At 42.3% G+C, this 25,271-nt stretch overlaps 1 protein-coding gene across 2 annotated transcripts in view; it reads left to right on the plus strand.

The window, feature by feature from the left end:
- Positions 1-25,271, plus strand: part of LOC133597770 (CUB and sushi domain-containing protein 3-like) — a 589,433-nt gene that overhangs the window by 560,288 nt on the left and 3,874 nt on the right. For both annotated transcript variants that reach the window (XM_061950753.2, XM_061950761.2), the window contains exons 68-69: positions 3,937-4,024; positions 23,895-24,036. In XM_061950753.2, coding sequence (XP_061806737.1) covers positions 3,937-4,024; positions 23,895-24,036 — 230 coding nt within the window. The remainder of the gene's footprint in view (positions 1-3,936; positions 4,025-23,894; positions 24,037-25,271) is intronic.

Raw genomic sequence — 25,271 nt, forward strand, 5'->3', positions numbered from 1 at the left:
GATTGTAGCTGAGATAGGCTCCAGCGCCCCCCGCGACCCCGAAGGGATTAAGTGGTAGAAAATGGATGGATGGATGGAAAACAAAAAAAATAACGATACCGATAATAAAAAAAACCGATACCGATAATTTCCGATATCACCAGAGGTGGGTAGAGTAGCCAGAAATTGTACTCAAGTAAGAGTACTGTTACTTTAGAGATTTATTACTCAAGTAAAAGTAAGGAGTAGTCACCCAAATATTTACTTGAGTAAAAGTAAAAAGTATGTTGTGAAAAAACTACTCAAGTACTGAGTAACTGATGAGTAACATACCGTATTTTCCGCACCATAAGCCGCCCTGGGTTATAAGCCGCGCCTTCAATGAACGGCATATTTCAAAACTTTGTCCACCTATAAGCCGCCCCGTGTTATAAGCCGCATCTAACTGCGCTAAAGGGAATGTCAAAAAAACAGTCAGATAGGTCAGTCAAACTTTAATAATATATTAAAAACCAGCGTTCTAACAACTCTGTTCACTCCCAAAATGTACGGTAATGTGCAAATGTGCAATCACAAACATAGTAAAATTCAAAATAGTGCAGAGCAATAACATCAATAACTTAATGTTGCTCGAACGTTAATGTCACAACACACAAAATAAACATAACGCTCACTTTCTGAAGTTATTCTTCATTCATAAATCCCTCGAATTCTTCTCCTTCGGTGTCCGAATTAAAAAGTTGGGCGAATACGGGATCCAAAATGGCCGGCTCCGTCTCGTCGAAGTCATTGCCTTCCGGAAAGCTCGGACCACAGTTGTGACCGAAATATCCGCCCAGGCATTTACGATCCACTGGCAGATGTTGGCGTATGTCGTCCGGCGCTGTCTCCCTGTCTTAGTGAAGGTGTGTTCGCCTTCGGTCATCCATTGTTCCCACGCCGTTCGCAGTCGTTCTTTAAGTGCCCTGTTGACACCAATATCGAGCGGTTGGAGTTCTTTGGTTAATCCACCCGGAATGACGGCGAGTGTTGTATTTGTGTGCTTCACTTGTTTTTTGACACCATCTGTGATGTGGGCACGCATGGAGTCGTATATCAACATGGAACACACAAAGGAAAGGAAACGTAATACCCGCGCGCTTCTCCTTCTACGGGGGCGGGTGGTTGCTTACCGTAGAAGAAGAAGCGCTTCCTCTTCTACGGGGGCGGGTGCTTACCTTGGCAGTTGCTTACCATAGAAGAAGAAGCGCTTCCTCTTCTACGGGGAAAAAAGATGGCGGCTGTTTACCGTAGTTGCGAGACCGAAACTTTATTAAAATAAATATTTATATTAATCCATATATAAGGCGCACCGGGTTATAAGCCGCACTGTCAGCTTTTGTGAAAATTTGTGGTTTTTAGGTGCGGCTTATAGTGCGGAAAATACGGTACACACTCATATCATATATATATATGTATATATATATATACATATATACATACATATACATTGATATATACATACATATACATTGATATATACAGTATATAATTCATATTATTTATTTATATGTATTTATTTTGCTGTTTTTGTTTACATGTTAATGGTGTTTTAATGAATATACATGCATGTTTAACATATAGATTCCTTTCTTTCATGAAGACTAGAATATAAGTTGGTGTATTACCTGATTCTGATGACTTGCGTTGATTGTAATCAGACAGTCGTGATGATAACATCCACGTTTTCAAATGGAGGAGAAGAAAAGTTCCTCCTTTCTGTCTAATACCACATGAAAGTGGTGAGTTTTTGGCATCTTAGTTGTCCAGCTTCCATATTCGTTTTTATACACTTTACAAGAAATATATTGGCGTCAAACTCCGTAGCTTGCTAGCTTGTTTGCGCTGGCTTTCGGAGACTCTTATTTTGAAAGCGCAGGCGCGATGGAGCGGCACTTTTATTGTGAAGACAGGAACGTCCTCATGTGCGGTCAGTTTTTAGGCTTTTGACGGGATGTATGGTTGGAATGAAAAAGTATCTTTTTTCCTTCACACTTTTGATTCATTGATTGGAACTTTTATTATTAGATTGCACAGTACAGTACACATTCCGTACAATTGACCACTAAATGGTAACACCCCCATAAGTTTTTCAGGTCATGTGACCACCTGGCTCTGTTTGATTGGTCCAACGTCACCAGTGACTGCATCTGATTGGTGGAACGAAGTGAAACGTCACCAGTAAGGCAGGCACTTTGAAGGTCTGTCTGACAGACCAAAACAAACAAAGCGTGCATTAACAGATCGATAAAAATTAGTAGCGAGTAGCGAGCTGAATGTAGATAAAAGTAGCGGAGTAAAAGTAGCGTTCCTTCTCTATAAATATACTTAAGTAAAAGTAAAAGTATGTTGCATTAAAACTACTCTTAGAAGTACAATTTATCCCAAAAGTTACTCAAGTAGATGTAACGGAGTAAATGTAGCGCGTTACTACCCACCTCTGGATATCACATTTTAACGCATTTATCGACTGATCGGACATCTCTAATTTAAAGTCTTCATGTGTCCAGGGACATATTTCCTGAGTTTATAAACATAATATAAATTTAGAAAAAACGAAAGAAGATTTTGTGATGTTAAAAATATCGATGTAACCATAGTAGTATCGACTAGATATGCTACTTTACGTGGTATCATTACAGTGGATGTTAGGTGTAGATCCACCAATGGCGTTTGTTTATATTGTAGCGTCCTGGAAAAGTTGGTGCTGCAGGGAATTCTGGGAATTTGTTCTGTAGTTTTTATGTTGTCCTGCGGTGCAAATATTCTTCCAAACTGTGTTTGTGGTTGTTGTTTAGTGTGGTTTCACTATATGGCACATGTATATGACAGTGTTGGCATTGTTCATACTGCCACCCTTAGTGTGACATGTATGGCTGTTGAGAAAGTATGCCCTTCTTTCGCTCATCTTTAGTGTGTTCAAAATCAAGATGATAGTTTCTATAATTATTTATCGGGCACATTGAAATTCTTGTTAGGCTCTGTTAATTTAAGACTATGTGTTTTGTTACTGTTTGATTAAGTGAAACGGACCAAATTTGTCACTAAATTAACATCAACAATATTGATTTTTCAAAAATGTATTTAAAGATTGAAATTTGCCATCAATCCAACGTGTATGCTCGGCGAGGTCCAGAGATGCTTGGGCCCCGAAGCACCCACAGGATTGGCGCCTATGCCGGCGCTTACAGCCGAAGTGCCCTTGAGCAATTCACCTAACTAAGCGTTCCACTCCTCTGTCACAAATAGTGCCTGCTGTGTTTACTACTGTGATCAGCAGTCACATTGTGTGTGATTAATGTACAAAAGTATTAACTACCATATTACATTGCTAATCTTGCTTTTTTTCTGACAGCAGATTATTTTGGACTATGTGGACTGATTTCTGCTGTTGCCAAACAAGCATTCCCAGGACAAAATCAAATACATCCTCGCGGATAAATGTGTTCCATAATCCTACTTAAAGCGCCAGAATGAAGGCTGCATTTGCAGAAAGAATGAACACAAAGAAGCTCATTGTCTATTTTTGCTTGCATATATTTACACTGGCTGTGCATCAGTAGCATCGCACAATTTGCTAAATCAGTCAGTCGCCAGAGAAGGGACACAAAATCCTGATGAGCCACACGTGGTGCTTTTTAAACTACTTATCACTTGGTTTGTACTCAGATGCTGCACACTACATTCTATTTATAGTCTACTGTTTAGCCTCTAGCAACAACAAAAAAGTGTCATTTTGAATGCATCATGAAAGGATGCGTTGACTGTTGCACTAAACACAGGATGTTTAGTGCTTGATGGTTTGTGTGCCGCAGATACAACATTGTCAAGGCCTGTCAAGAAAAATCACAATTTAACACGTGGTTGAATCAAAACACACCCTCTTCAGTTCTGCTCTTCTTTTTTTTTTCCTGCTAGGTTTCAGCCGAGCCTGAGGGTGGAAGCTACGTGTTACAAGGCTTCATACAGGGTAAAGACTATGGACGCTTTGGACTACAGAGACATGGTATGTTTCTCTCCAAATACACAGGAGCGTTCCCATCTGCATGCGCTGCAACTTCTCCATTCTGTTTCACAGATTTACATAAGCATGACACATTTAATTCATTTGATGAAATGGTGTAAATACTATAGATGAAATCCGATTTTCTCTTGACGGTCATCAAAATAAATGTGTCATATTCACATTTCCTTACCCTTTATGCCACTTTAATGCTTATACATCTGAAATATAATGATTGTATTGAAAAGACAATCATTATAAAACATGCACCTGGGGATAGGTTGATTGGCAACACTAAATTGGCCCTAGTGTGTGAATGTGAGTGTGAAAGTTGTCTGTTTATCTGTGTTGGCCCTGTGATGAGGTGGCGACTTGTCCGGGGTGTGCCCCGCCTTCCGCCCGATTGTAGCTGGGATGGGCTCCAGCGCCCCCCGCGACCCCGAAGGGATTAAGCGGTAGAAAATGGATGGGATGGATGGATGGATTGAAAAGACACACTGACATTTTTTTTATACTAAAGAAGAAAAAAATTACATACGATTACATAATGATAAAATAAATACATCCTAACTAAATAATATACAGTTGTGGTCAAAAGTTTACATACACTTGTAAAGAACATAATGTCATGGTTGTCTTAAGTTTCCAATAATTTCTACAACTCTTATTTTTTTGTGATAGAGTGATTGGAGCACATACTTGTTGGTCACAAAAAACATTCATGAAGTTTGGTTCTTTTATGAATTTATTATGGGTCTACTGAAAATGTGACCAAATCTGCTGGGTCAAAAGTATACATACAGCAATGTTAATATTTGGTTACATGTCCCTTGGCAAGTTTCACTGCAATAAGGCGCTTTTGGTAGCCGTCCACAAGCTTCTGGCAAGCTTCTGGTTGAATTTTTGACTACTCCTCTTGACAAAATTGGTGCAGTTCAGCTAAATTTGTTGGTTTTCTGACATGGACTTGTTTCTTCAGCATTGTCCACACGTTTAAGTCAGGACTTTGGGAAGGATATTCCAAAATTTAATTCTAGCCTGATTTAGCCATTCCTTTAGCACTTTTGACGTGTGTTTGGGGTCATTGTCCTTGTCGTTGTTGTTTAGTGTGGTTTCACTATATGAAGGTCTTATCTTGGTCCATATGATGTCAGATGAAACAAAAATTGAGCTGTTTGGCCACAATACACAGCAATATGTTTGGAGGAGAAAAGGTGAGGCCTTTAATCCCAGGAACACCAAACCTACCGTCAAGCATGGTAGTGGTAGTATTATGCTCTGGGCCTGTTTTGCTGCCAATGGAACTGGTGCTTTACAGAGAGTAAATGGGACAATGAAAACGGAGGATTACTTCCAAATTCTTCAGGACAACCTAAAATCATCAGTCCGGAGGTTGGGTCTTGGGCGCAGCTGGGTGCGCAACGACCCCAAACACACGTCAAAAGTGGTATAGGAATGGCTAAATCAGGCTAAAATTAAGGTTTTAGAAAGGCCTTCCCGAAGTCCTAAGTTAAACGTGCGGACAATGCTGAAGAAACAAGTCCATGTCAGAAAACCAACAATTTTGTCAAGAGTAGTGGTCAAAAATTCAACCAGAAGCTTGCCAGAAGCTTGTGGATATCTACCAGAAGTGCCTTATTGCAGTGAAACTTGCCAAGGGACATGCAACCAAATATTAACATTGCTGTATGTATACTTTTGACCCAGCAAATTTGGTCACATTTTCAGTAGACCCATAATAAATTCATAAAAGAACCAAACTTCATGAATGTTTTTTTTGACAAAGAAGTATGTGCTCCGATCACTCTATCACAAAAAAATAAGAGACTTTTATTAGTAGGTTGCACAGTGAAGTACATATTCCGTACAATTGACCACTAAATGGTAACACCCGAATAAGTTTTTCAACTTGTTTAAGTCGGGGTCCACTTAAATTGATTCATGATACAGATATATACTATCAGATATATACTATCATCATAATACAGTCATCACACAAGATAATCATCAGGGTGTATACATTGAATTATTTACAATTCGGGGTGTGGAGGGGGGGGGGGGGGGGGGTTAGGTTTGGTTGTTATCATCAGTCATCAACAATTGAGAACAGAGAAATGGATATTGAAACAGTGTCGGTCTGACTTGGTGGGATATATACAGCAAGTAGTGGACATAGTGAGAGAGAGAGAGATCAGAAGGCATAAGAAAAGTATCTACATTTGATTGTTTACATTTGATTATTAACAATCCGGGGTTTAGGGTTGAATCTGTTAGTTTAGGGTTGAAGTTGCCTGGAGGTGTACTTTTATTGCTGTTTTGAAGGAGGATAGAGATGCCCTTTCTTTTATACCTGTTGGGAGCGCATTCCACATTGATGTGGCATAGAAAGAGAATGAATTAAGACCTTTGTTAGATCGGAATCTGGGTTTAACGTGGTTTGTTCCGCCATTTGCGTACTGGCGAGAGATCTCTGAATCCGGGAACATATCCTTCACGGATTTGTTGAAGACATCCGCAAATGAGAACGGGATGTTGCTTCCAGCTATCAGCATAGCCATCTGTGTCTCGGCATAAGTTACACCATCAGGTCTCCATTTAGCGAGGTGGTCCATAACTGGGCTGGGACCGGTGCTGCGCTTTGTGCTTCGCTGTCCGTTCATGACTGAGTATATCCGTTCGAACTGTCCTGGATAAACTGAAATTCTTGTTTCCATTCGTTTTGGAACTTACAAGCGTATTTCTTCATCTTACTCGTCGTCGGCGTCGCCATTGCTGTATCTTCCTTGTCCGCATGGAGCTGGAGGGGGCGTGGCCTCCAGCTCCGGCTGGAAATCGGGAGAAAATTTGTCCCGGGAGGTTTTCGGGAGAGGCGCTGAAATTCGGGAGTCTCCCGGGAAAATCAGGAGGGTTGGCAAGTATGAAAACAATGTAAAATCTTTCCACAATTCTCGCAGGTGGAGCAGCTCCATGCTGTTCAACAGGGCATTTTGACACGTAAAAAAACTAACAAGGAAGCACCCCAAACATGTAGGATCAGCTCAAAGTTGGTAGCAAACATGGCACCCTCTAGACACGTGGGTGCCTTTTGTCCAATCATTGAAACTGAGTTGGCCATACTTTCTCTTTAAACGACTCCAGTTTCAGATTGTCATTCCTGCCACAAGTGGTGGAAAAGTGTATTACAACTGAGTACCGTTGCAGCTCATACGGACCTCAGCTGAGAAAGAGATATTTTTTGGCGGCCCTCTCAGAGGTGTTTGCGGCCTAACAATGGCAGAGAAGCTAATACAAACAATAACAGAATAAATTGATACATTTAAGAAATGGTTTGACCAAAACAAAACAGAAAAATTAAAATAATGCTCTTTGGTAACAGTATAGGAGGAAGTCAAAAACAAATACAAATAGACATTGAATGAGTAAAAGAAACCAAATCGTGGGTGTAATAATAAATGTGAAAATTAACTGGACATCTCATAAAAAAATATACAGTGCATCATAGAGGGGCAATAGATACGTCAATAATGAATAAAGAAAAATATGTTTTTCACTTAAAATCACTTTGTGTTCTCTACTGCTCGCCAGTGTTACCATATATGAGTTATTGTGCAAAAATATGGGGAAATAACTACAAAAGTACACTTATTCACACACCAGGTTATTAAAAAGAAAGATCAGTTAGAATAATACATAATGACTTAGACTTCCTTTTATTGTCATTCAAATTTGAACTTTACAGTACAGATAAGAACAAAATTGTGTTGCATTAGCTCGTTGTAGTGCAGGATAAAAGAGCAATAAGGTGCAGATGTAAATAAATGAGTGATACATGCAGTGATTACAAATACATTGGAGGCAGCCACCACAGTTGACATACTTCACATAAAAGTCACAATTTCTCTGTGGTTGTCGATCCAATGATGAAGATTTTGGCAAAATGAGGGTAATAAGTTAGTTTTTTTGGTCGTTCTGTGTATTTTTGTGTATATTTTCTTTACGTTTATTGCACCATTGGGTGCGTGTTAGAGTGCCTGCTGGTCAGGAAACGCAGCAGGAATATATACTTTGACAAAATAAAAACATATGTTATTGTAAGTTTATGAGCTGGAGTATATTTAGAACTACATAAAGATATATTAGTTTAGTTTATTTCGTCAGAAAAACTAATGTCCAAACGACGGTGTGAAGACGTCTCTGTCTCGGGTTCTTCTGGGACCACAGGAAAGGGCACAACACTTTGGGTCGGCGTTTTACAATTATTTTAATTATATTCTCACACAAGTCTCTGTCAGCTTTTCAGCTCTCCTCCTCCTCACAATGTCTCTCTTTTCGGGCTTTTCAGCACTCTTCCGTGGCTTTTCATCTGCTTTCCAGGTCCCTCTGCCTCATGGTCTCCGACGCTGCTTAATACAGGAACAGGTGATTAGATGACTCGTTCCAGCTGAGTCATCCACTCACCTGTCTGCTGCTTCATGGCCGGCCTCCGCACACACCCCGCCCGCAGGGAACGCGCGAACCACGCCCCTCTCCACATGCCTCCACCGCCAGATTTGAGGCCGGGCAGCCGTCCGGCCGCGCTCACTCCCCCCCACCCCCTATAGCGGGCCGAGAGAGAAAATCGGCCACGGCCATCTGCGCGCCCGGCCTGTGGACCACCCGGAAGTTATAGGGCTGTAATGCCAGATACCACCGGGTGATCCGTGCGTTGGCGTCCTTCATGCGGTGGAGCCACTGGAGAGGTTTGTGGTCTGAGCAGAGACTGAAGGCACGCCCCAACAGGTAGTAGCGGAGGGCCCCGACCGCCCACCGGATGGCAAGGCACTCCCTCTCCACCGTGCTGTACCTTGCCTCCCGGTCCGAGAGTTTCCGGCTGATATACAGCACGGGGCGGTCGACGTCCCCCACCCGCTGAGACAGCACCGCCCCCAGTCCCCGGCCCGACGCGTCCGCCTGCAGACAGAAAGGGATGTCAAAATTAGGCATGTGCAGCACCGGCTCCTCGCAGAGTGCTGTTTTTACCTTCTCAAACCCCCGCTGGCACTGCTCCGTCCACTGGACCAGTTCTGGAGCACCCTTTCGGGTGAGGTCAGTCAGTGGGCCGGTTAAGTCCGCAAACCGGGGAATGAACCGCCGGTAATAGCCCGCCAGTCCCAAAAACTGCCTCACCTCTTTTTTTGTCTTGGGGGGTGGACAGGCCGCGATTGCCGCTGTTTTGTCTACCTGCGGCCGCACCTGTCCCCCTCCCAAGTGGTACCCCAGATACTGTACCTCCCTCCGGCCAACCGCGCACTTCGCCGGGTTGGCGGTGAGCCCTGCCCGCCTCAGGGACTCGAGCACCGCCTCCACCCGCCGCACGTGTTGTTCCCAGCTGCTACTCTGGATGATGACATCATCCAGGTAGGCAGCCGCGTATGCAGCGTGGGGCCGCAGCACTCGGTCCATGAGACGCTGGAACGTGGCGGGCGCACCGAACAAGCCAAACGGAAGTGTCACAAATTGGTACAAACCGTCCGGAGTGCAAAAGGCCGTTTTTCTCTGGACTCTGGTGACAAGGGAATCTGCCAGTAGCCCTTGGTCAAATCCAGTGTCGTGAAAAATTGAGCAGTGCCTAGCCGATCCAGGAGCTCGTCGACCCGAGGCATTGGGTACGCGTCAAACCGTGATTGTTCATTCACCCTGCGGTAATCCACACAGAACCGCACAGTCCCATCCTTCTTCCCAACCAGAACAATGGGACTGCACCACGCGCTGTGGGATTCTTCTATCACCCCCAACTCAAGCATAGTTTTTAATTCCTCCCGAACTACTTTGCGCTTGTGTTCGGGAAGCCGATATGGCCGAGACCGCACCGTAACCCCCGGGCTGGTCTCAATATGATGTCGGATGAGATCCGTGCGACCGGGCCGCGAGGAGAACACATCAGAGAAGCGCCGCTGTAACTCAGCCACATCCGCCTTCTGCGCTGATGTGAGCTGGTCGTCACAGGACAGCCGGGGGGCCGGGCCAGAGCGCGGGACCTCCGGCCCCAACTCCTCCTCCTCCCCCACTACTGTCACCATGGAAACAGGCTCCGCCTCTTTCCATGCTTTCAGCAGGTTCAAATGATAGATCTGAGTGTCTCCGCGTCGGTCCGAGCGCCGAACCTCATAATCGACATCACCCACTTGCCGTGCGACCTCAAAGGGTCCCTGCCACTTTGCAAGTAATTTGGAGTTTGAGGTTGGAAGCAATACAAGTACTTTTTCTCCCGGTGTGAATTTGCGTAGTTGGGTCCCCCTGTTATACGTGCGCCGCTGACGTTCTTGGGCACGGAGCAAATTCTCACGTGACATGTGCCCCACCTTGTGGAGTTTTGCTCGCATGTCCATGACATATTGAATTTCATTTTTGCTGGAGCTTGGACCCTCCTCCCAGCTTTCTTTAATGACGTCCAGCAATCCGCGAGGCCTCCGGCCGTACAACAACTCAAAAGGTGCAAAACCAACGGCGGCCTGGGGTACCTCCCGCATCGCAAACATTAGGGGATCCAACCATTTATCCGAATTCTGTTTGTCCTCGTGCATAAACTTACGGATCATGGTTTTCAGCGTTTTATTTAATCTCTCCACCAGCCCATCCGTTTGCGGATGGTATACACTGGTGCGGATCGCTTTAATTCCCAGTAACCCGTAGAGTTCCTTTATCGTGCACGACATAAAGGACGTGCCTTGGTCAGTCAGAATCTCTTTCGGGATTCCAACTCGGGAGATGACCTGAAACAGCGCTTGCGCAACACTCTTGGCAGAGATGGAGCGCAAAAGTACTGCTTCGGGATAACGCGTTGCGTAATCCACCAGGACTAACACAAAGCGGTATCCCCGTGTGCTCGGGTGATATGGTCCGATGAGGTCCATCCCAATTCTTTCGAACGGGACCTCCATGAGCGGTAATGGGCGCAAGGGCGCCTTTGGGGTGGCCGCTGGGTTCACCAGCTGGCAGTCCGGGCAGGCAGCGCACCAACGGCGCACGTCTGCCCGGAGGCCTGGCCAATAGAATTGGACCATTACCCGATTAAGTGTTTTATCATACCCTAAGTGGCCAGACATGGGATTAAAATGCGCCGCCTGGAAAACCATTTCCCGGCGGTGTTTTGGCACCAACAACTGGGTGTGTTCCTCCCCGGTTTGAGTGTCACGGCCCACTCTGTATAATCTATCCCTAATAATTGAAAAATGGGGGAATACCCGCGCTTTCCCTGGGCGCACCAGCTGACCGTCAATATAATCCACCTGGTCCCAGGCCTCGCGCAAGGTTTCATCACGGGACTGCTCGAGGGGAAAGTCCTCAGTAGGTTGCCACCGGGGGGCCGGGGGGGCCTCCCGCGAAGCCCCCACCGGTTCCCGCTCGGCAGCACCGGATGAAGCCGCGTCGCCGCTGAGAACCGCGCGGATACTTCCCTCGCCTACTGTTCGTGAACGCAACCCCACACATTGTGTCACCAAATGGTTAAATCACGGCCAATTCGTCCCTAGAATTACGGGGTGCGTAAATTGCGCGCTTACGGCAACCTTAACCTTATGCTTTTGTTCCTTATATATAATTTCCACTGGCACCATAGGGTACTCGTGCACATCCCCATGAATACACCTAATTTTCACCCGTGTCGCCTGCCTCAACGCCCCGGGCCAAACCAGGTTTTGGTGGATCATGGACTGTTTGCAGCCCGAATCCACCATCGCCCGATATGTACCCCCTTGTACCCTTACCGGGACACAGTACGTCTCCCCCCGATCGGGGGCGGGTGCTGGAGGCCCGACAACCCGCAACACCTGCCCCACCTCCATCAGGGAGCACTCCCGGCGCACGTGTCCGGGCCGTCCGCACCTCCAGCACACCGGCCCTGGGGTTTGAGGTGCCATCTGCGAGGGAAGCCCTCTCCCCGCAGCGTCGGTACCCTGAAATGCACAAACCATAGACATATTATGACCCCGTGTTCCCCCCCTTGTCGTCTGTCTCTGGGTGTGTGTGGGTGCGTGTTCTTTTTTTATGTCCGTGTGGTGAACCTGTTCGGTGACTCCGGGTGGCTCAGGCTGGCTTGGTTGCCACTGCGGAGACTCTCCCTCCACCCCCCCCCAGAGCGGGGCGAGTCGTCGGCGGGGTGCTGGGGTGGGTCCCTTGGCCGTTTTGGTTGTTGTCTCCCGCTGTACCGCCAGGTGTTTCTCCGCCAGTTTCACCGCAGCTTTGACGTCCGGGGGGCTGTGGTACCGTACCCACGCGGAGGTCCTGGCCGGGATTGCCTCCACGAATCGCTCCTTGACGATGGTCTCCAGCATTTTTGGGTCCAGTCCGTTTGGCTGGAGCCAACGGGTTGCTGCGTCTCGAAGTTGAAATGCCAGTACGAAGGGCCGGTCCCCTGGCCCCAACATCATGGCCCGGAACTTCCGGCGATGGTCTTCGGGGCTTCTGCCGACCCGATCCAGTATGGCGCAGCGCAAGTTTGCATACTGCATGCGGGCGGACGCCGGGAGACTCACCGCCGCCCGCTGCGCCTCCCCCACCAGGAGCGGCAGCAGCTTCGCGCCCCATTCCTCCTCCGGCCACCTGCACGATGTCGCCGTGGCCTCAAAGACATCGAGGAATGTCTGGGGGTCCTCCCCCTCCACCATGCGTTTCATGGTGGACATTCCTCCCGCCGCCTCTGCTCTGTCCATTAATGCCTGCAGCACCTGTGTCTGCTGCCGGCTTGCCGTTGACACCTCGGCCAACACTTGGCCCAGCGCCTCCAGCGGGGATGTTGTCGACATTTCTGTGGTCCGCCTCACGTTGGGTGCCACTGTGAAGACGTCTCTGTCTCGGGTTCTTCTGGGACCACAGGAAAGGGCACAACACTTTGGGTCGGCGTTTTACAATTCTTTTAATTATATTCTCACACAAGTCTCTGTCGGCTTTTCAGCTCTCCTCCTCCTCACAATGTCTCTCTTTTCGGGCTTTTCAGCACTCTTCCGTGGCTTTTCATCTGCTTTCCAGGTCCCTCTGCCTCATGGTCTCCGACGCTGCTTAATAAAGGAACAGGTGATTAGATAACTCGTTCCAGCTGAGTCATCCACTCACCTGTCTGCTGCTTCATGGCCGGCCTCCGCACACACCCCGCCCGCAGGGAACGCGCGAACCACGCCCCTCTCCACAGACGGCAATTGCACGCATCCGGGCACGGCCTCACACCTGTTTTTTAAAGTTAAAGTTAAAGTACCAATGATTGTCACACACACACTACGTGTGGTTAAATTTGTCCTCTGTATTTGACCCATCCCCTTGTTCACCCCCTGGGAGGTGAGGGGAGCAGTGGGCAGCAGCAGTGCCGCGCCCGGGAATAATTTTTGGTGATTCAACCCCCAATTCCAACCCTTGATGCTGAGTGCCAAGCAGGGAGGTAATGGCTCCCATTTTTTTAATAGTCTTTGGTATGACTCGGTGGCCGTACTCTCTTTATACACGACTCTGAACATTGGGCCCTGGCCCTATGATTAAAAAACACTGCTCTAGAGTAATCATATTTAAATATAAGATCAAAATATTTGTTTACTCCGCAAACATTGCATTGAGGAAACTGGACATGTCACTATTAATCCAAATATAAGTTAATCGCTTCTCAATTTTAGAGGTATGTAGTCTCCCTATTAATGTCCTTGGTGAGTATACCCTGTCTAGGTCGCAATTGTTGTTGTATATTTTGCCTGGCGTGGCTGGTGAACAAACCCTCAAATGGGGTACCAAATTTGAAAACGCTTTCAGATTTTTCTAGCAGATGTATTTTGAACATTTAGCTCACTTTCTCACTTGTATATTACTTTTCTCACATTGAGCTATTTTTTTTACCGTTTGAGGTAGAAATTAAATGATGAATCTAAATTTAAATCCAAATATCAAATGTGAATGTTAAATCTAAATCTAAATGTGGAATACAAATTTAAATATAAATCTTTAGATTGTATTTTAGCTTCAGATTAGATTTAATGGTTATAGTTAACATTTATATGTAGAAGAAATATTTACAGTATATTAAAAATTCAAGATTTAAATTTAACGTTTATACTAATATTTAGATTGAGATTTAACATTTAAATTTCGATTTTTTTATTCATATTAAACATTTAAAAGTTAGATTTAACATTTAGAGTTCATATTTAGATTCAAAGTTTATTTAATTTATACCTTTAATGTGAAAAAAAATTGCTAAATGTGAGACAAACGTGTGCGCTAAATATTCAAAAAATATCAGTGTTGTGTATTTTTTACAATCAGCACTTTATACACACCTACCTTATAATCGGCGGTTGCCTGCTTGATTGCAAAACAGCTTGTTAATAACCACTGAGGGTGTACAATGCACAATGATATAGAGGACAAAGATGGCATAAAAAGCATCCTGATTGGGAACTAGCAAGAGGTGTGTCCTGATTGCCAATAAGGGACAGGTGAGGGACCTAGCGCTCAAACAGTCAATCGATCAATCAATCAATCAAAGTTGACTTATGTAGCCCTCAATCACAACTGTCTCAAAGGGCTTCAAAAGCCACAATGACATCCTCGGCTCAGATCTCACATTAGGGCAAGAAAAACTCAACCCAATGGGAACAACGAGTAACCTTGAAAGGGACCGCAGAAGTAGTGGCAAAGAGGGAATGGAAAGAAAGAGCACTGGACAGAAAACAAAACAAAATACTATAAACTAATACTAATTATCATGATGAGAGATGTGGGCGCCATTTTGATACATTCTGTGCATTACAGTTGCTAAAACCAATCCAGTGTAGGTCAGTATACTGTAATATTATACATATATATATATATATATATATATATATATATATATATATATATATATATACTCTATAAGTTTGTATTACAAGCGATAAAGCAAATTACTGTAATACCAAATAATACATATAATTTATAACCAATTACATTTTTACAGTAAGTGGTTGGCCAGTAAAAAACAAGCTGCGGTCCAAAACTGTCTTCAGGACAGCACTATGAACATCGCTGTTTGGCATGTTTATTTTAAAGAGTTAAAAATTATGAATGATTATTTTATTTCTGGAGCTGAGCCTGAAATGGACTGCTTACATTGAAAGCTAATATCGGACACTTTTAATCCATGCAGTTTAATTCCGAAACATATTTTAGCCAATATCAGACAATATCTGATATCATTGTCGGATCCGTACATCCCTCGTCTAGTTGCCTGTGTTCGATATTATTGGAGTATAATGAGCTATTTGTGTACAAATTGTTTGCATATAAAAAATTAGGTAGGCCTAAATAATTTAATTATAACTATTTATATTGTATTTGGTTACATAAGTTTGTTTCTTGAAACGGGCATTATTTTAGAAACCAGTGTTACTTTTTCTACACTGCAGTAAAAAAATCATATTATATTAATATTACCACCTCTTTAACAGTATGAATCAAAACTTGAAGGCAAATTTTTGTTACCATAACTTTCATATCAGATGTCATTAAACTGTGCAGGTGGCTTTAATGAAGTGTCTGATGAGTGTATAAAACATCCATTTAATATTCTAATATGTTTTATTGTCAGACCCCCCGCCCCACTTTCAGTGGGCTAACAGGACATTATCTTCCTCCATGTCATTGTCCTTCATTTCTTCTTGCTCCTTGTCGCTGTTTTCATCATCTCATGATTGTCTTCAACATGATTATCACAGTCACAGTGATCATTATCAGTGTGCTCATTACACTCTCCATCTTTATCAGTTTGCTGCTGCGTTCCCTGCTTGCCATCATCATCAGCATCATCGTCATTGTAGTAGATTAGACTTTTTTTTGTTTTGTTTTGTTTGTTTCGTCTCCATCATTTTCTTTTTTATATTTTTACATAGTACTTTTCATACACAGGCAGGTGGTGAACACAAAGTTCTGTACAAAACAAACAACAACAACAAAATACAAAAATAAAATAATAATAATAAAAGAACAGAAGAAAACATACACATATGCATTCATACACACACACACACTGCACTATTGACAATAACAAAGCAAAAACAAAACATGGCATGACAATGAGGATTTGAGGAAAAACGGCACCTTTCTACACTGAAGAATAACTAAAAATAACTAACCCCATATATATATATATATATATATATATATATATATATATATATATATATATATATATATATATATATATATATATATATATATATACATATATATATATATATTTATATAGTGTGTAGAACATGATAAAATATATGTAAACATTTGAATACAAATAATATGAATATTACATTAATAAGTTAATAAATATAATATTGAGAGAATAATCTTAGAAATATTAATGATTAACATAGAAAACAACACTATGAAATAATAAAAAGCAGATGATCAGTAAAAAGCCTGATTAAAAAGGTGTGTCTTTAGCCTTTTTTTTTTTTTTTTTTTTTTTTTTTTTTTTTTTTTTTTTAAATGATGTTGTTATTGATCCACCATCAATGAACTACTGAGTGTTACAGCCATGCTGAAAACAAAAGAAGAGTAAAGAGTTTGGTAGTTTTTCGTTTAGTTTTTTAAATTTGTAAGTCAGCTGTTTAAAAAGTAAATGTCAAATACTTCATATTTTGAGACTAGGACCTGCTCATATTGAATTAGGTAATACTCTTAATATTTAATATTTGTTCAAACACTTGACGATTAAAAAGTGAAATAATATAATTGTCATACATTAGTCAATATAAATGTCTTTAAATACACATTACCATTGATCCAACACACTAGTGCTGCACAATTAATCTAATTTTAATCATGATCACGATTTTGGGTGGCACGATTGAATGAGGGTGATCGTCGGCAATAATAACATTAAAAAGCAGCCTCTGTTGCATATCAAATTAAGCGCTCTCACAGCCAAGGCACAGAGAAGCAACAGCGGCGCGTCTTAAAAGCCTGGTGAAGCGGCAGCTGGCCACGCCAAAGGCCATTTTGTATGAGTTCCCTGACCATGCCGACCACCTTGCTGGCTGGCGTTTGACTTCTCTGAAGTGCTTGGCGTGCGTTAAAGACCGCACCGCTGTTCTTAAATGGCGACAGGTATGGACATCATACGCTGTTCTGCTTGTCTCCTAGAAGTAGCATTAGTTGGACTAACGGCTAGCCATCGTGCTAAATAGAGTCTCGGAACACTTTTCCGTTGACATCCTCTGCATTGGAAATTTTCCCCCCTGCATCTGCGCATGTGTATGTATCCAAGGAACTTGTAAATTGAGCATTAAAGAAGTCTTTCGTGTGAGTACGATCGTTAAATTCAATAATGCTATATTTTTGTATTTCTTCATTTAATAGATATGTTTCACACTAAAAATTCTAACTTGTTTTGACAATATTCTTGCAGCTCTATAACACAATGTAGTGATCCGATAAATGGAAGCCGAAGACACCCCTCCAACGCTCAATCGCTGCTGTGCCACCTGCAATGCTATTTCAGGTTTCTGTGATTGGCCGATAAACATTAACTAGCTGCGAGCGGAGAATAAGTGTTTGGATCAGAAAAATATCATAACATGACCAAAAAAATACAAGCATAAGAAAGATAGGCCAACCCACCATCTCGGAAACCACAGTTTAACAAGATCTGTTTACCTTTAGAAGTATGGGGTTCCCGTTTCATCTCTCCATCAGTTAGATGAGGTGTACCCAAACATTTTGCCCCCAAGGGCCAAAGTGCTTATGTGCCAATGGACTGCGGGCTAATGACAACGAATTTATGTAGGAGTGTCACGATAAAACCTTTTCACTTCTAATACGTTACCGATATTGTAGTCCTGAGTATTGGCCGATATCGATATTGAGATGATACAATATCGGCAGGACTCATACATACTTGTATTATTTTGTAGTGTGGAATGTTAGAAAAGGTTTTGATTTTATTATGAACTGTCTGAAATTGACTTGTGCTCTCTTTAAGTTGGAGTGGAGCGATAATAGTTTGTTTGGCGACACCTGGTGGTCAAAATTATTAATTATGTTCAGCACATTACACATTAAGTTTAATGATTAAAAAGTTAAAGTACCCATGATTGTCACACACACTCTAGGTGTGGCGAAATTATTCTCTGCATTTGACCCATCACCCTTGATCACCCCCTGGGAGGTGAGGGGAGCAGTGGGCAGCAGCGGTGGCCGCGCCCAGGAATAATTTTTGGTGATTCAACCCCCAATTCCAGCCCTTGATGCTGAGTGCCAAGCAGGGAGGTAATGGGTCCCATTTTTATAGTCTTTGGTATGACTCGGCCAGGGTTAGAACTCACGACCTACTGATCTCAGGGCGGACACTCTAACCACTAGGCCACATGGTGCAGACACTTTTGTTATTGGATGCTTTCTAATATGACTTGACTATAATAGAAGGAAATACCAACCGCGTGTGCTTATTGGCTGACATTTAGATGTTAACTGGCTATCCGTCTTTGCACAAGTAAACACCCTGCAGAACTGCTTGTTTCGGGCATTTTACATGCAAGCTCATATCATCCTATACTTGTTTTTGTGGCTGATCACATGCTGATATCCTATATCAATATTGAATCAAGAAACCCCTAATTTTAAGTGCGAAACACAAATGAGCTAAATGTAAATAATGAAGTTCCCATCCTTTAGCGCAGTGTTTTTCAACCACTGTGCCGCGGCACACTAGTGTGCCGTGAGATACAGTCTGGTGTGCCGTGGGAGAATATCTAATTTCACCTATTTGGGTTAAAAATATTTTTTGCAAACCAGTAATTATAATCTGCAAATAATGTGTTGTTGTTGAGTGTCGGTGCTGTCGAGAGCTCGGCAGAGTAACCGTGTAATACTCTTCCATATCAGTAGGTGGCAGCAGGTAGCTAATTGCTTTGTAGATGTTGGAAACAGCGGGAGGCAGCGTGCAGGTAAAAAAGTGTGTAGCGCTTAAACCAAAAATAAACAAAAGGTGAGTGCCCCTAAGAAAAGGCATTGAAGCTTAGGGAAGGCTATGCGGAACGAAACTAAAACTGAACTGGCTGCAAAGTAAACAAAAACAGAATGCTGGACGACAGCAAAGACTTACTGTGGAGCAAAGACGGCGTCCACAATGTACATCCGAACATGACATGACAATCAACAATGTCCCCACAAAGAACGATAAAAACAACTGATATATTCTTGATTGCTAAAACAAAGCAGATGTGGGAAATATCGCTCAAAGGAAGACGTGAAACTGCTACAGGAAAATACCAAAAAAAAAAAAAAAAAAAGCCACCAAAATAGGAGCGCAAGACAAGAAGTAAAACACTGCTCACAGGAAAACAGCAAAAAACTTCAAATAAGTCAGGGAGTGATGTGACAGGTGGTGACAGTACACCTACTTTGAGACAAGAGCTATATTGATGCATGCTTGGTTGTGGTTTAAAGTCATATTCAGCAATTGCAACAACGACTTTTTACTGTCAATTGAGTTTTGTTTTTTAATGATTTGGTCGTGTGCCCCCGGATTTTTTCAACGGTAAAAATGTGCCTTGGCTCAAAAAAGGTTGAAAAACACTGCTTTAGCGAGCTTAACAAAATGACTCATCGGGCCAAAATTGGCCCACGTCCCCACTTTGGGCAACCCTCAGTTAGGGGGTCCTTGGTCTGGAAAACATTGTAGGCACGTGATCTAAGGCAGGGGTCCCCAACCTTTTTTGCACCACAGACCGGTTTAATGTAGGCATTATTTTCAGGGACCAGCTTTCCACTTGTGCCAGATAAATACAGCAAAAATAAGTACATAGAAAATACAACTCACTATAACGCTGAATTAGTGGGAGCCTTCGGCCTGTTTCTTTGCAATAAGATCCCTAGCAGGTTACCATCAACCTGCCGGGGACTGCAGATGGAAATCAGCCTTTGGCTACAATCTGTCACATTTATTTTTTATGTTCATTAATGTGCATTGTATCATATTACAAAGTTATAACAAATATAACAATTGGCAACTTCCTATGAGGAGTTTTACTGTACATCTATAAACAAGCTTATTGGTGTGTCTAGTGGGACGGGCGAAAGTTAAGTCGGGGGAAATGCAGTCATTTATAAGTTATTTAATGTTTCTCTGCGGCCCGGTAGCAAATTTGTCAGGGACCTGCACCAGTCCCCGGACCGGTGTTTAGAGATCACTGATCTAAAGGGTGTTTACAAGCAGAAAAACACCAGATATGAACCAGGACAGAGAGCATTGCCATGGGAACTTAACCCAAATGGGAAATCAAAGAGGACCCTCCTTCCTGCTCTGAGGGGTACAATGTCTATATTTGTCAGTGGAAGAAAGAGGAAGGGCCATGATGCGCCGAGATGTTCTCACCTCTTAAGGAGGAAGCCTTGCAGCATCTTTTATCTTCCTTCACCTTGCAAAAGACAAATAACAAAATAATTGCATCTTTTGTTGACGTAAGCCATAAGACTTTACAAGGCACTGGTACTGTACAAGTACTGTAAGCTTATTATTCTCGATGTGCAATACAAGTGTTAAGATAGGGTTTTTTGTATTTATATATGTACATTTTGCAATTGTTAGCGCGCAATATGTCTTATTCATCGCATTTTTTTTAAATTACATTTTACTTCTGTTATTGTATAAAAAACCTGCACTGCAACCATATAATTTCCCCATTATAGGATAAATAAACGTATCTATCTGTCTGTCTGTCTGTCTGTTTATCTGTCATCACGTTGAGGTGGTCATACTGATGAGGTCGATGTCGTAACTACAGTGGTACCTCAATTTTTGAGTATTGTGAGATACAAGCTGTCTTGCCCTTTTGTAACGTTTTAAGTTGCGAGTGTAATTAGATTTTTGAACTCTACCCGCCACTAGTTGAAGTAGTAAAGTAGTTGAAACCACCGTAACTGACGAATTTAGTGTAAAATTTAAAAAACGGACGACCGAATCGTGTAGCCAACCTGGCGTGTCAGCCCAATCGCTGTACCGTTAGTCAGCCTCCGCAGAATGCAGCCACAAACGTCCAAACAACGGACATTTATCCAAGAAAATGTTGAGAAGTTATATAAATGCTGTGTTTAACGTGTTTCTGTTCATTCTGTTCGGTCCTGACTCAACACACTGTACGACTGAGCATTACCATTCTTAAATAAACATAACGCGGTCCGGTACGGCCCGTCACTCAAAGACATCTTGAGTGCTACATAACCAAGGATTTCCTTGTTCCTATCGTTACACGACAAAGAAGCAGCCCGTAGGAGACACCTTCAAAAGTCCAGTCCAAAAGAGAAATCCTAAACAATATTCCATTATTTCATAAAACTAATGTAGTTTGTAATACAACCAAGCTATTAAACTGGCGGCCCGGAAGTGACACGATTACAGCCCCCGAGTTCAGTTCGAAACTTGGGAGATAAACATTTTTCCTGCAAATTCCTAAAAACACTCAAGAGCTCCTGTTTCATAGAGGAACCTGGACCACTGTAAACACATTGGCAGATCCTTGCACCGACATTTTAACATCCTAAAGCCCAGCGTCCACTTATAGTTTGCATAACAGCTATCTCTTTTCTTCAGAAATTTGTAGCATACAAAATTCATTGACCTAAAACAAATGTCCACTGCGCAAGTTGCTGGTTCTCAAAATAAGACTAATAGTGAAGGGAAAAGTGCAGCCCCCCGGTCCTTAGCTTTCTGGAAACGTGGCCTCTAAACAATTTAGTTGAATATCCCTGTAGTAAAATAAAACAATATGTGTATTTATTTATTTTTCATTGATTTATTTCGAACACAACCAACCCAAATTACTCTCATCTACTTAACTCAAACAAAATAGCATTAACCTACTCTCACCATCAATGAGCTATAATAATCTGATTCTTTATCAACAATACAACACATAAGAACATTATATAACAATATTTACAAACCCCGTTTCCATATGAGTTGGGAAATTGTGTTACATGTAAATATAAACGGAATACAATGATTTGCAAATCCTTTTCAACCCATATTCAATTGAATGCACTACAAAGACAACATATTTGATGTTCAAACTCATAAACTTAATTTTTTTTTTGCAAATAATAATTAACTTAGAATTTCATGGCTGCAACATGTGCCAAAGTAGTTGGGAAAGGGCATGTTCACCACTGTGTTACATGGCCTTTCCTTTTAACAACACTCAGTAAACGTTTGGGAACTGAGGAGACACATTTTTGAAGCTTCTCAGGTGGAATTCTTTCCCATTCTTGCTTGATGTACAGCTTAAGTTGTTCAACAGTTCGGGGGTCTTCGTTGTGGTATTTTAGGCTTCATAATGCGCCACACATTTTCAATGGGAGACAGGTCTGGACTACTGGCAGGCCAGTCTAGTACCCGCACTCTTTTACTATGAAGCCACGTTGATGTAACACGTGGCTTGGCATTGTCTTGCTGAAATAAGCAGGGGCGTCCATGGTAACGTTGCTTGGATGGCAACATATGTTGCTCCAAAAGCTGTATGTACCTTTCAGCATTAATGGCGTCTTCACAGATGTGTAAGTTACCCATGTCTTGGGCACTAATACACCCCCATACCATCACAGATGCTGGCTTTTCAACTTTGCGCCTATAACAATCAGGATGGTTCTTTTCCTCTTTGGTCCGGAGGACACGACGTCCACAGTTTCCAAAAACAATTTGAAATGTGGACTCGTCAGACCACAGAACACTTTTCCACTTTGTATCAGTCCATTTTAGATGAGCTCAGGCCCAGCGAAGCCGACGGCGTTTCTGGGTGTTGTTGATAAACGGTTTTCGCCTTGCATAGGAGAGTTTTAACTCGCACTTACAGATGTAGCGACCAACTGTAGTTACTGACAGTGGATTTCTGAAGTGTTCCTGAGCCCATGTGGTGATATCGTTTACACACTGATGTCGCTTGTTGATGCAGTACAGCCTGAGGGATCGAAGGTCACGGGCTTAGCTGCTTACGTGCAGTGATTTCTCCAGATTCTCTGAACCCTTTGATGATATTACGGACCGTAGATGGTGAAATCCCAAAATTTCTTGCAATAGCTGGTTGAGAGGTTTTTCTTAAACTGTTCAACAATTTGCTCACGCATTTGTTGACAAAGTGGTGACCCTCGCCCCATCCTTGTTTGTGAATGACTGAGCATTTCATGGAATCTACTTTTATACCCAATCATGGCACCCACCTGTTCCCAATTTGCCTGTTTACCTGTGGGATGTTCCAAATAAGTGTTTGATGAGCATTCGTCAACTATATCAGTATTTATTGCCACCTTTCCCAAATTCTTTGTCACGTGTAAATTCTAAAGTTAATGATTATTTGCAAATTTATCAGTTGGATCATCAAATATGTTGTCTTTGTAGCATATTCAACTGAATACGGGTTGAAAATGATTTGCAAATCATTGTATTCCGTTTATATTTACATCTAAGACAATTCCCCAACTCATATGGAAACAGGGTTTGTAGTATATAATTGCATGATTCATGTCATATATAATTACATCCATGAATACTCACAACAATAAAGCAACTCATCATTTCAGCAAATGTGATTTATATGAAAACATTACACCATAAAATATATTTTATGTGTACTCCTTGTTGTAGCTATCATCATTTCAACAGACTTAGTTCTTATCTAAATGTTAATTTTTTTAAAGTCATGGGTCAAATTAATTTTAATGGGCGGGGCTTATTTAGGATACAAGTGTAAGTGTTTCGGCTGGTAAATGGAGGTATTACTGTATTAGACCTAATTATTTAACTTCAGTGTGGCCCTAATTCTTCTTCATTGCATGCAATGTACAATGTGACGTCTAAGGTTAAAGGTTTTGTTTTTTTTCTTGTTTCCAGGTTTGAGTGTGAGAGAGAACATTACACTCACTGACCCCGAAACCAACACCTCCACCAACAGCAGCTCGCTTGCTGTTGCAATCCTCGTGCCTTTCTTCGCCCTCATCTTGGCCGGACTCGGTGTTTACCTCTATAAGCAGAGGTACCTCGCCCATCCAGCTGTGTTCCCAACTGACTTTTGCTGTTTTGTTTCCTGTCTTAAGGGCCTGATTTACTAAGATTCAAATACCGTGCGCTAACCAGCATGTGCAGTCTATAAAATAGCGTGTACTATTAGTGGCCGTGTTGCGGGCAATTTACTAAGACTGCGTGTGCAATTGAAAAGTGGTACAGACCGCCTTATTTAAATGAGGATTTTGCGTGTGTGATACAGGACATCACCATGGAGACACGCATTTACTGCACATGCATGTGAAGTGAATTATATTTGTCAAGTGTTTTGCTTTTTTCGCTGTGCTTATCCAACACTTGAAGGGATGTACCATGCTGAATGCAGCTTCTGGATTTCACTCAAAAGACCAGACCATTGTTACTTTTTTCCTTTTATTTTCCTTTAGTTTGCAACAGTTTCTCCAAACGAAGAAACAGCTTCTTTTTTCTTTTTAGTCTTTTTAGCAGCCTTCAGCAGCCTTTAGCAGCCTTCAGCAGCCTTTAGCAGCATTTAGGTGAAAAACCTTTAAGGACAAAACACCACAAGATTAACATGCTGTAAAAAAAATCAATCAATTATCAATCCCATAATTTTACAATTATTAATTAGGCTATCAAACTCGTTATCAAACATTTTGATACATATAGCGTTTTGCTATATTTTCAAACATGCACCAAATTGTGGGGGCATTTTATCAGCAGTGCGTGCAGTGTGTCTACATTGACACCACAGAAGATGCCCTCTTTGGAGAGAGGCTGCAGATCAGAATGCAAGAAAATGCATAGTTAAAGCAGTATTTTTCTCATTAAAAAAATATTTTAATAATATTTATTCTTCGTGAAATAAACAAACGTCATTAGAAAAATAAAGGTTACCAAAGTGCATCAATTTAATTTGTTTTAATTAGCACCTTAAGTTCTCCAGCAGCTATAATATTATATTTTTTTAAACTATTTTTTTTTTCCGACTGTCAAAAATGTTTGTCTTGTCTTTTTTGCAGCGCGAGCACTGAGTCTGATCCTGCAGCCGTGTGTGAAACTTGTCAGTTTGTACGTCCTTCTGACACGTGCTAAATAAAACGCTAAATAGTGCTCGCCAAACGGTGAAGAGTGTTGATCAATCACAATGCGCATGGTAGAAAATTATATTTTGTATCTTCTCTTTCCATTACTGTGGGCAATTTAATGATCAGCATACATTTTCCATATGCATTTTATTGATGAAAA

This window comes from Nerophis lumbriciformis, linkage group LG04 (assembly GCF_033978685.3).
Source record: "Nerophis lumbriciformis linkage group LG04, RoL_Nlum_v2.1, whole genome shotgun sequence".
NCBI classification, from domain to species: domain Eukaryota; kingdom Metazoa; phylum Chordata; class Actinopteri; order Syngnathiformes; family Syngnathidae; genus Nerophis; species Nerophis lumbriciformis.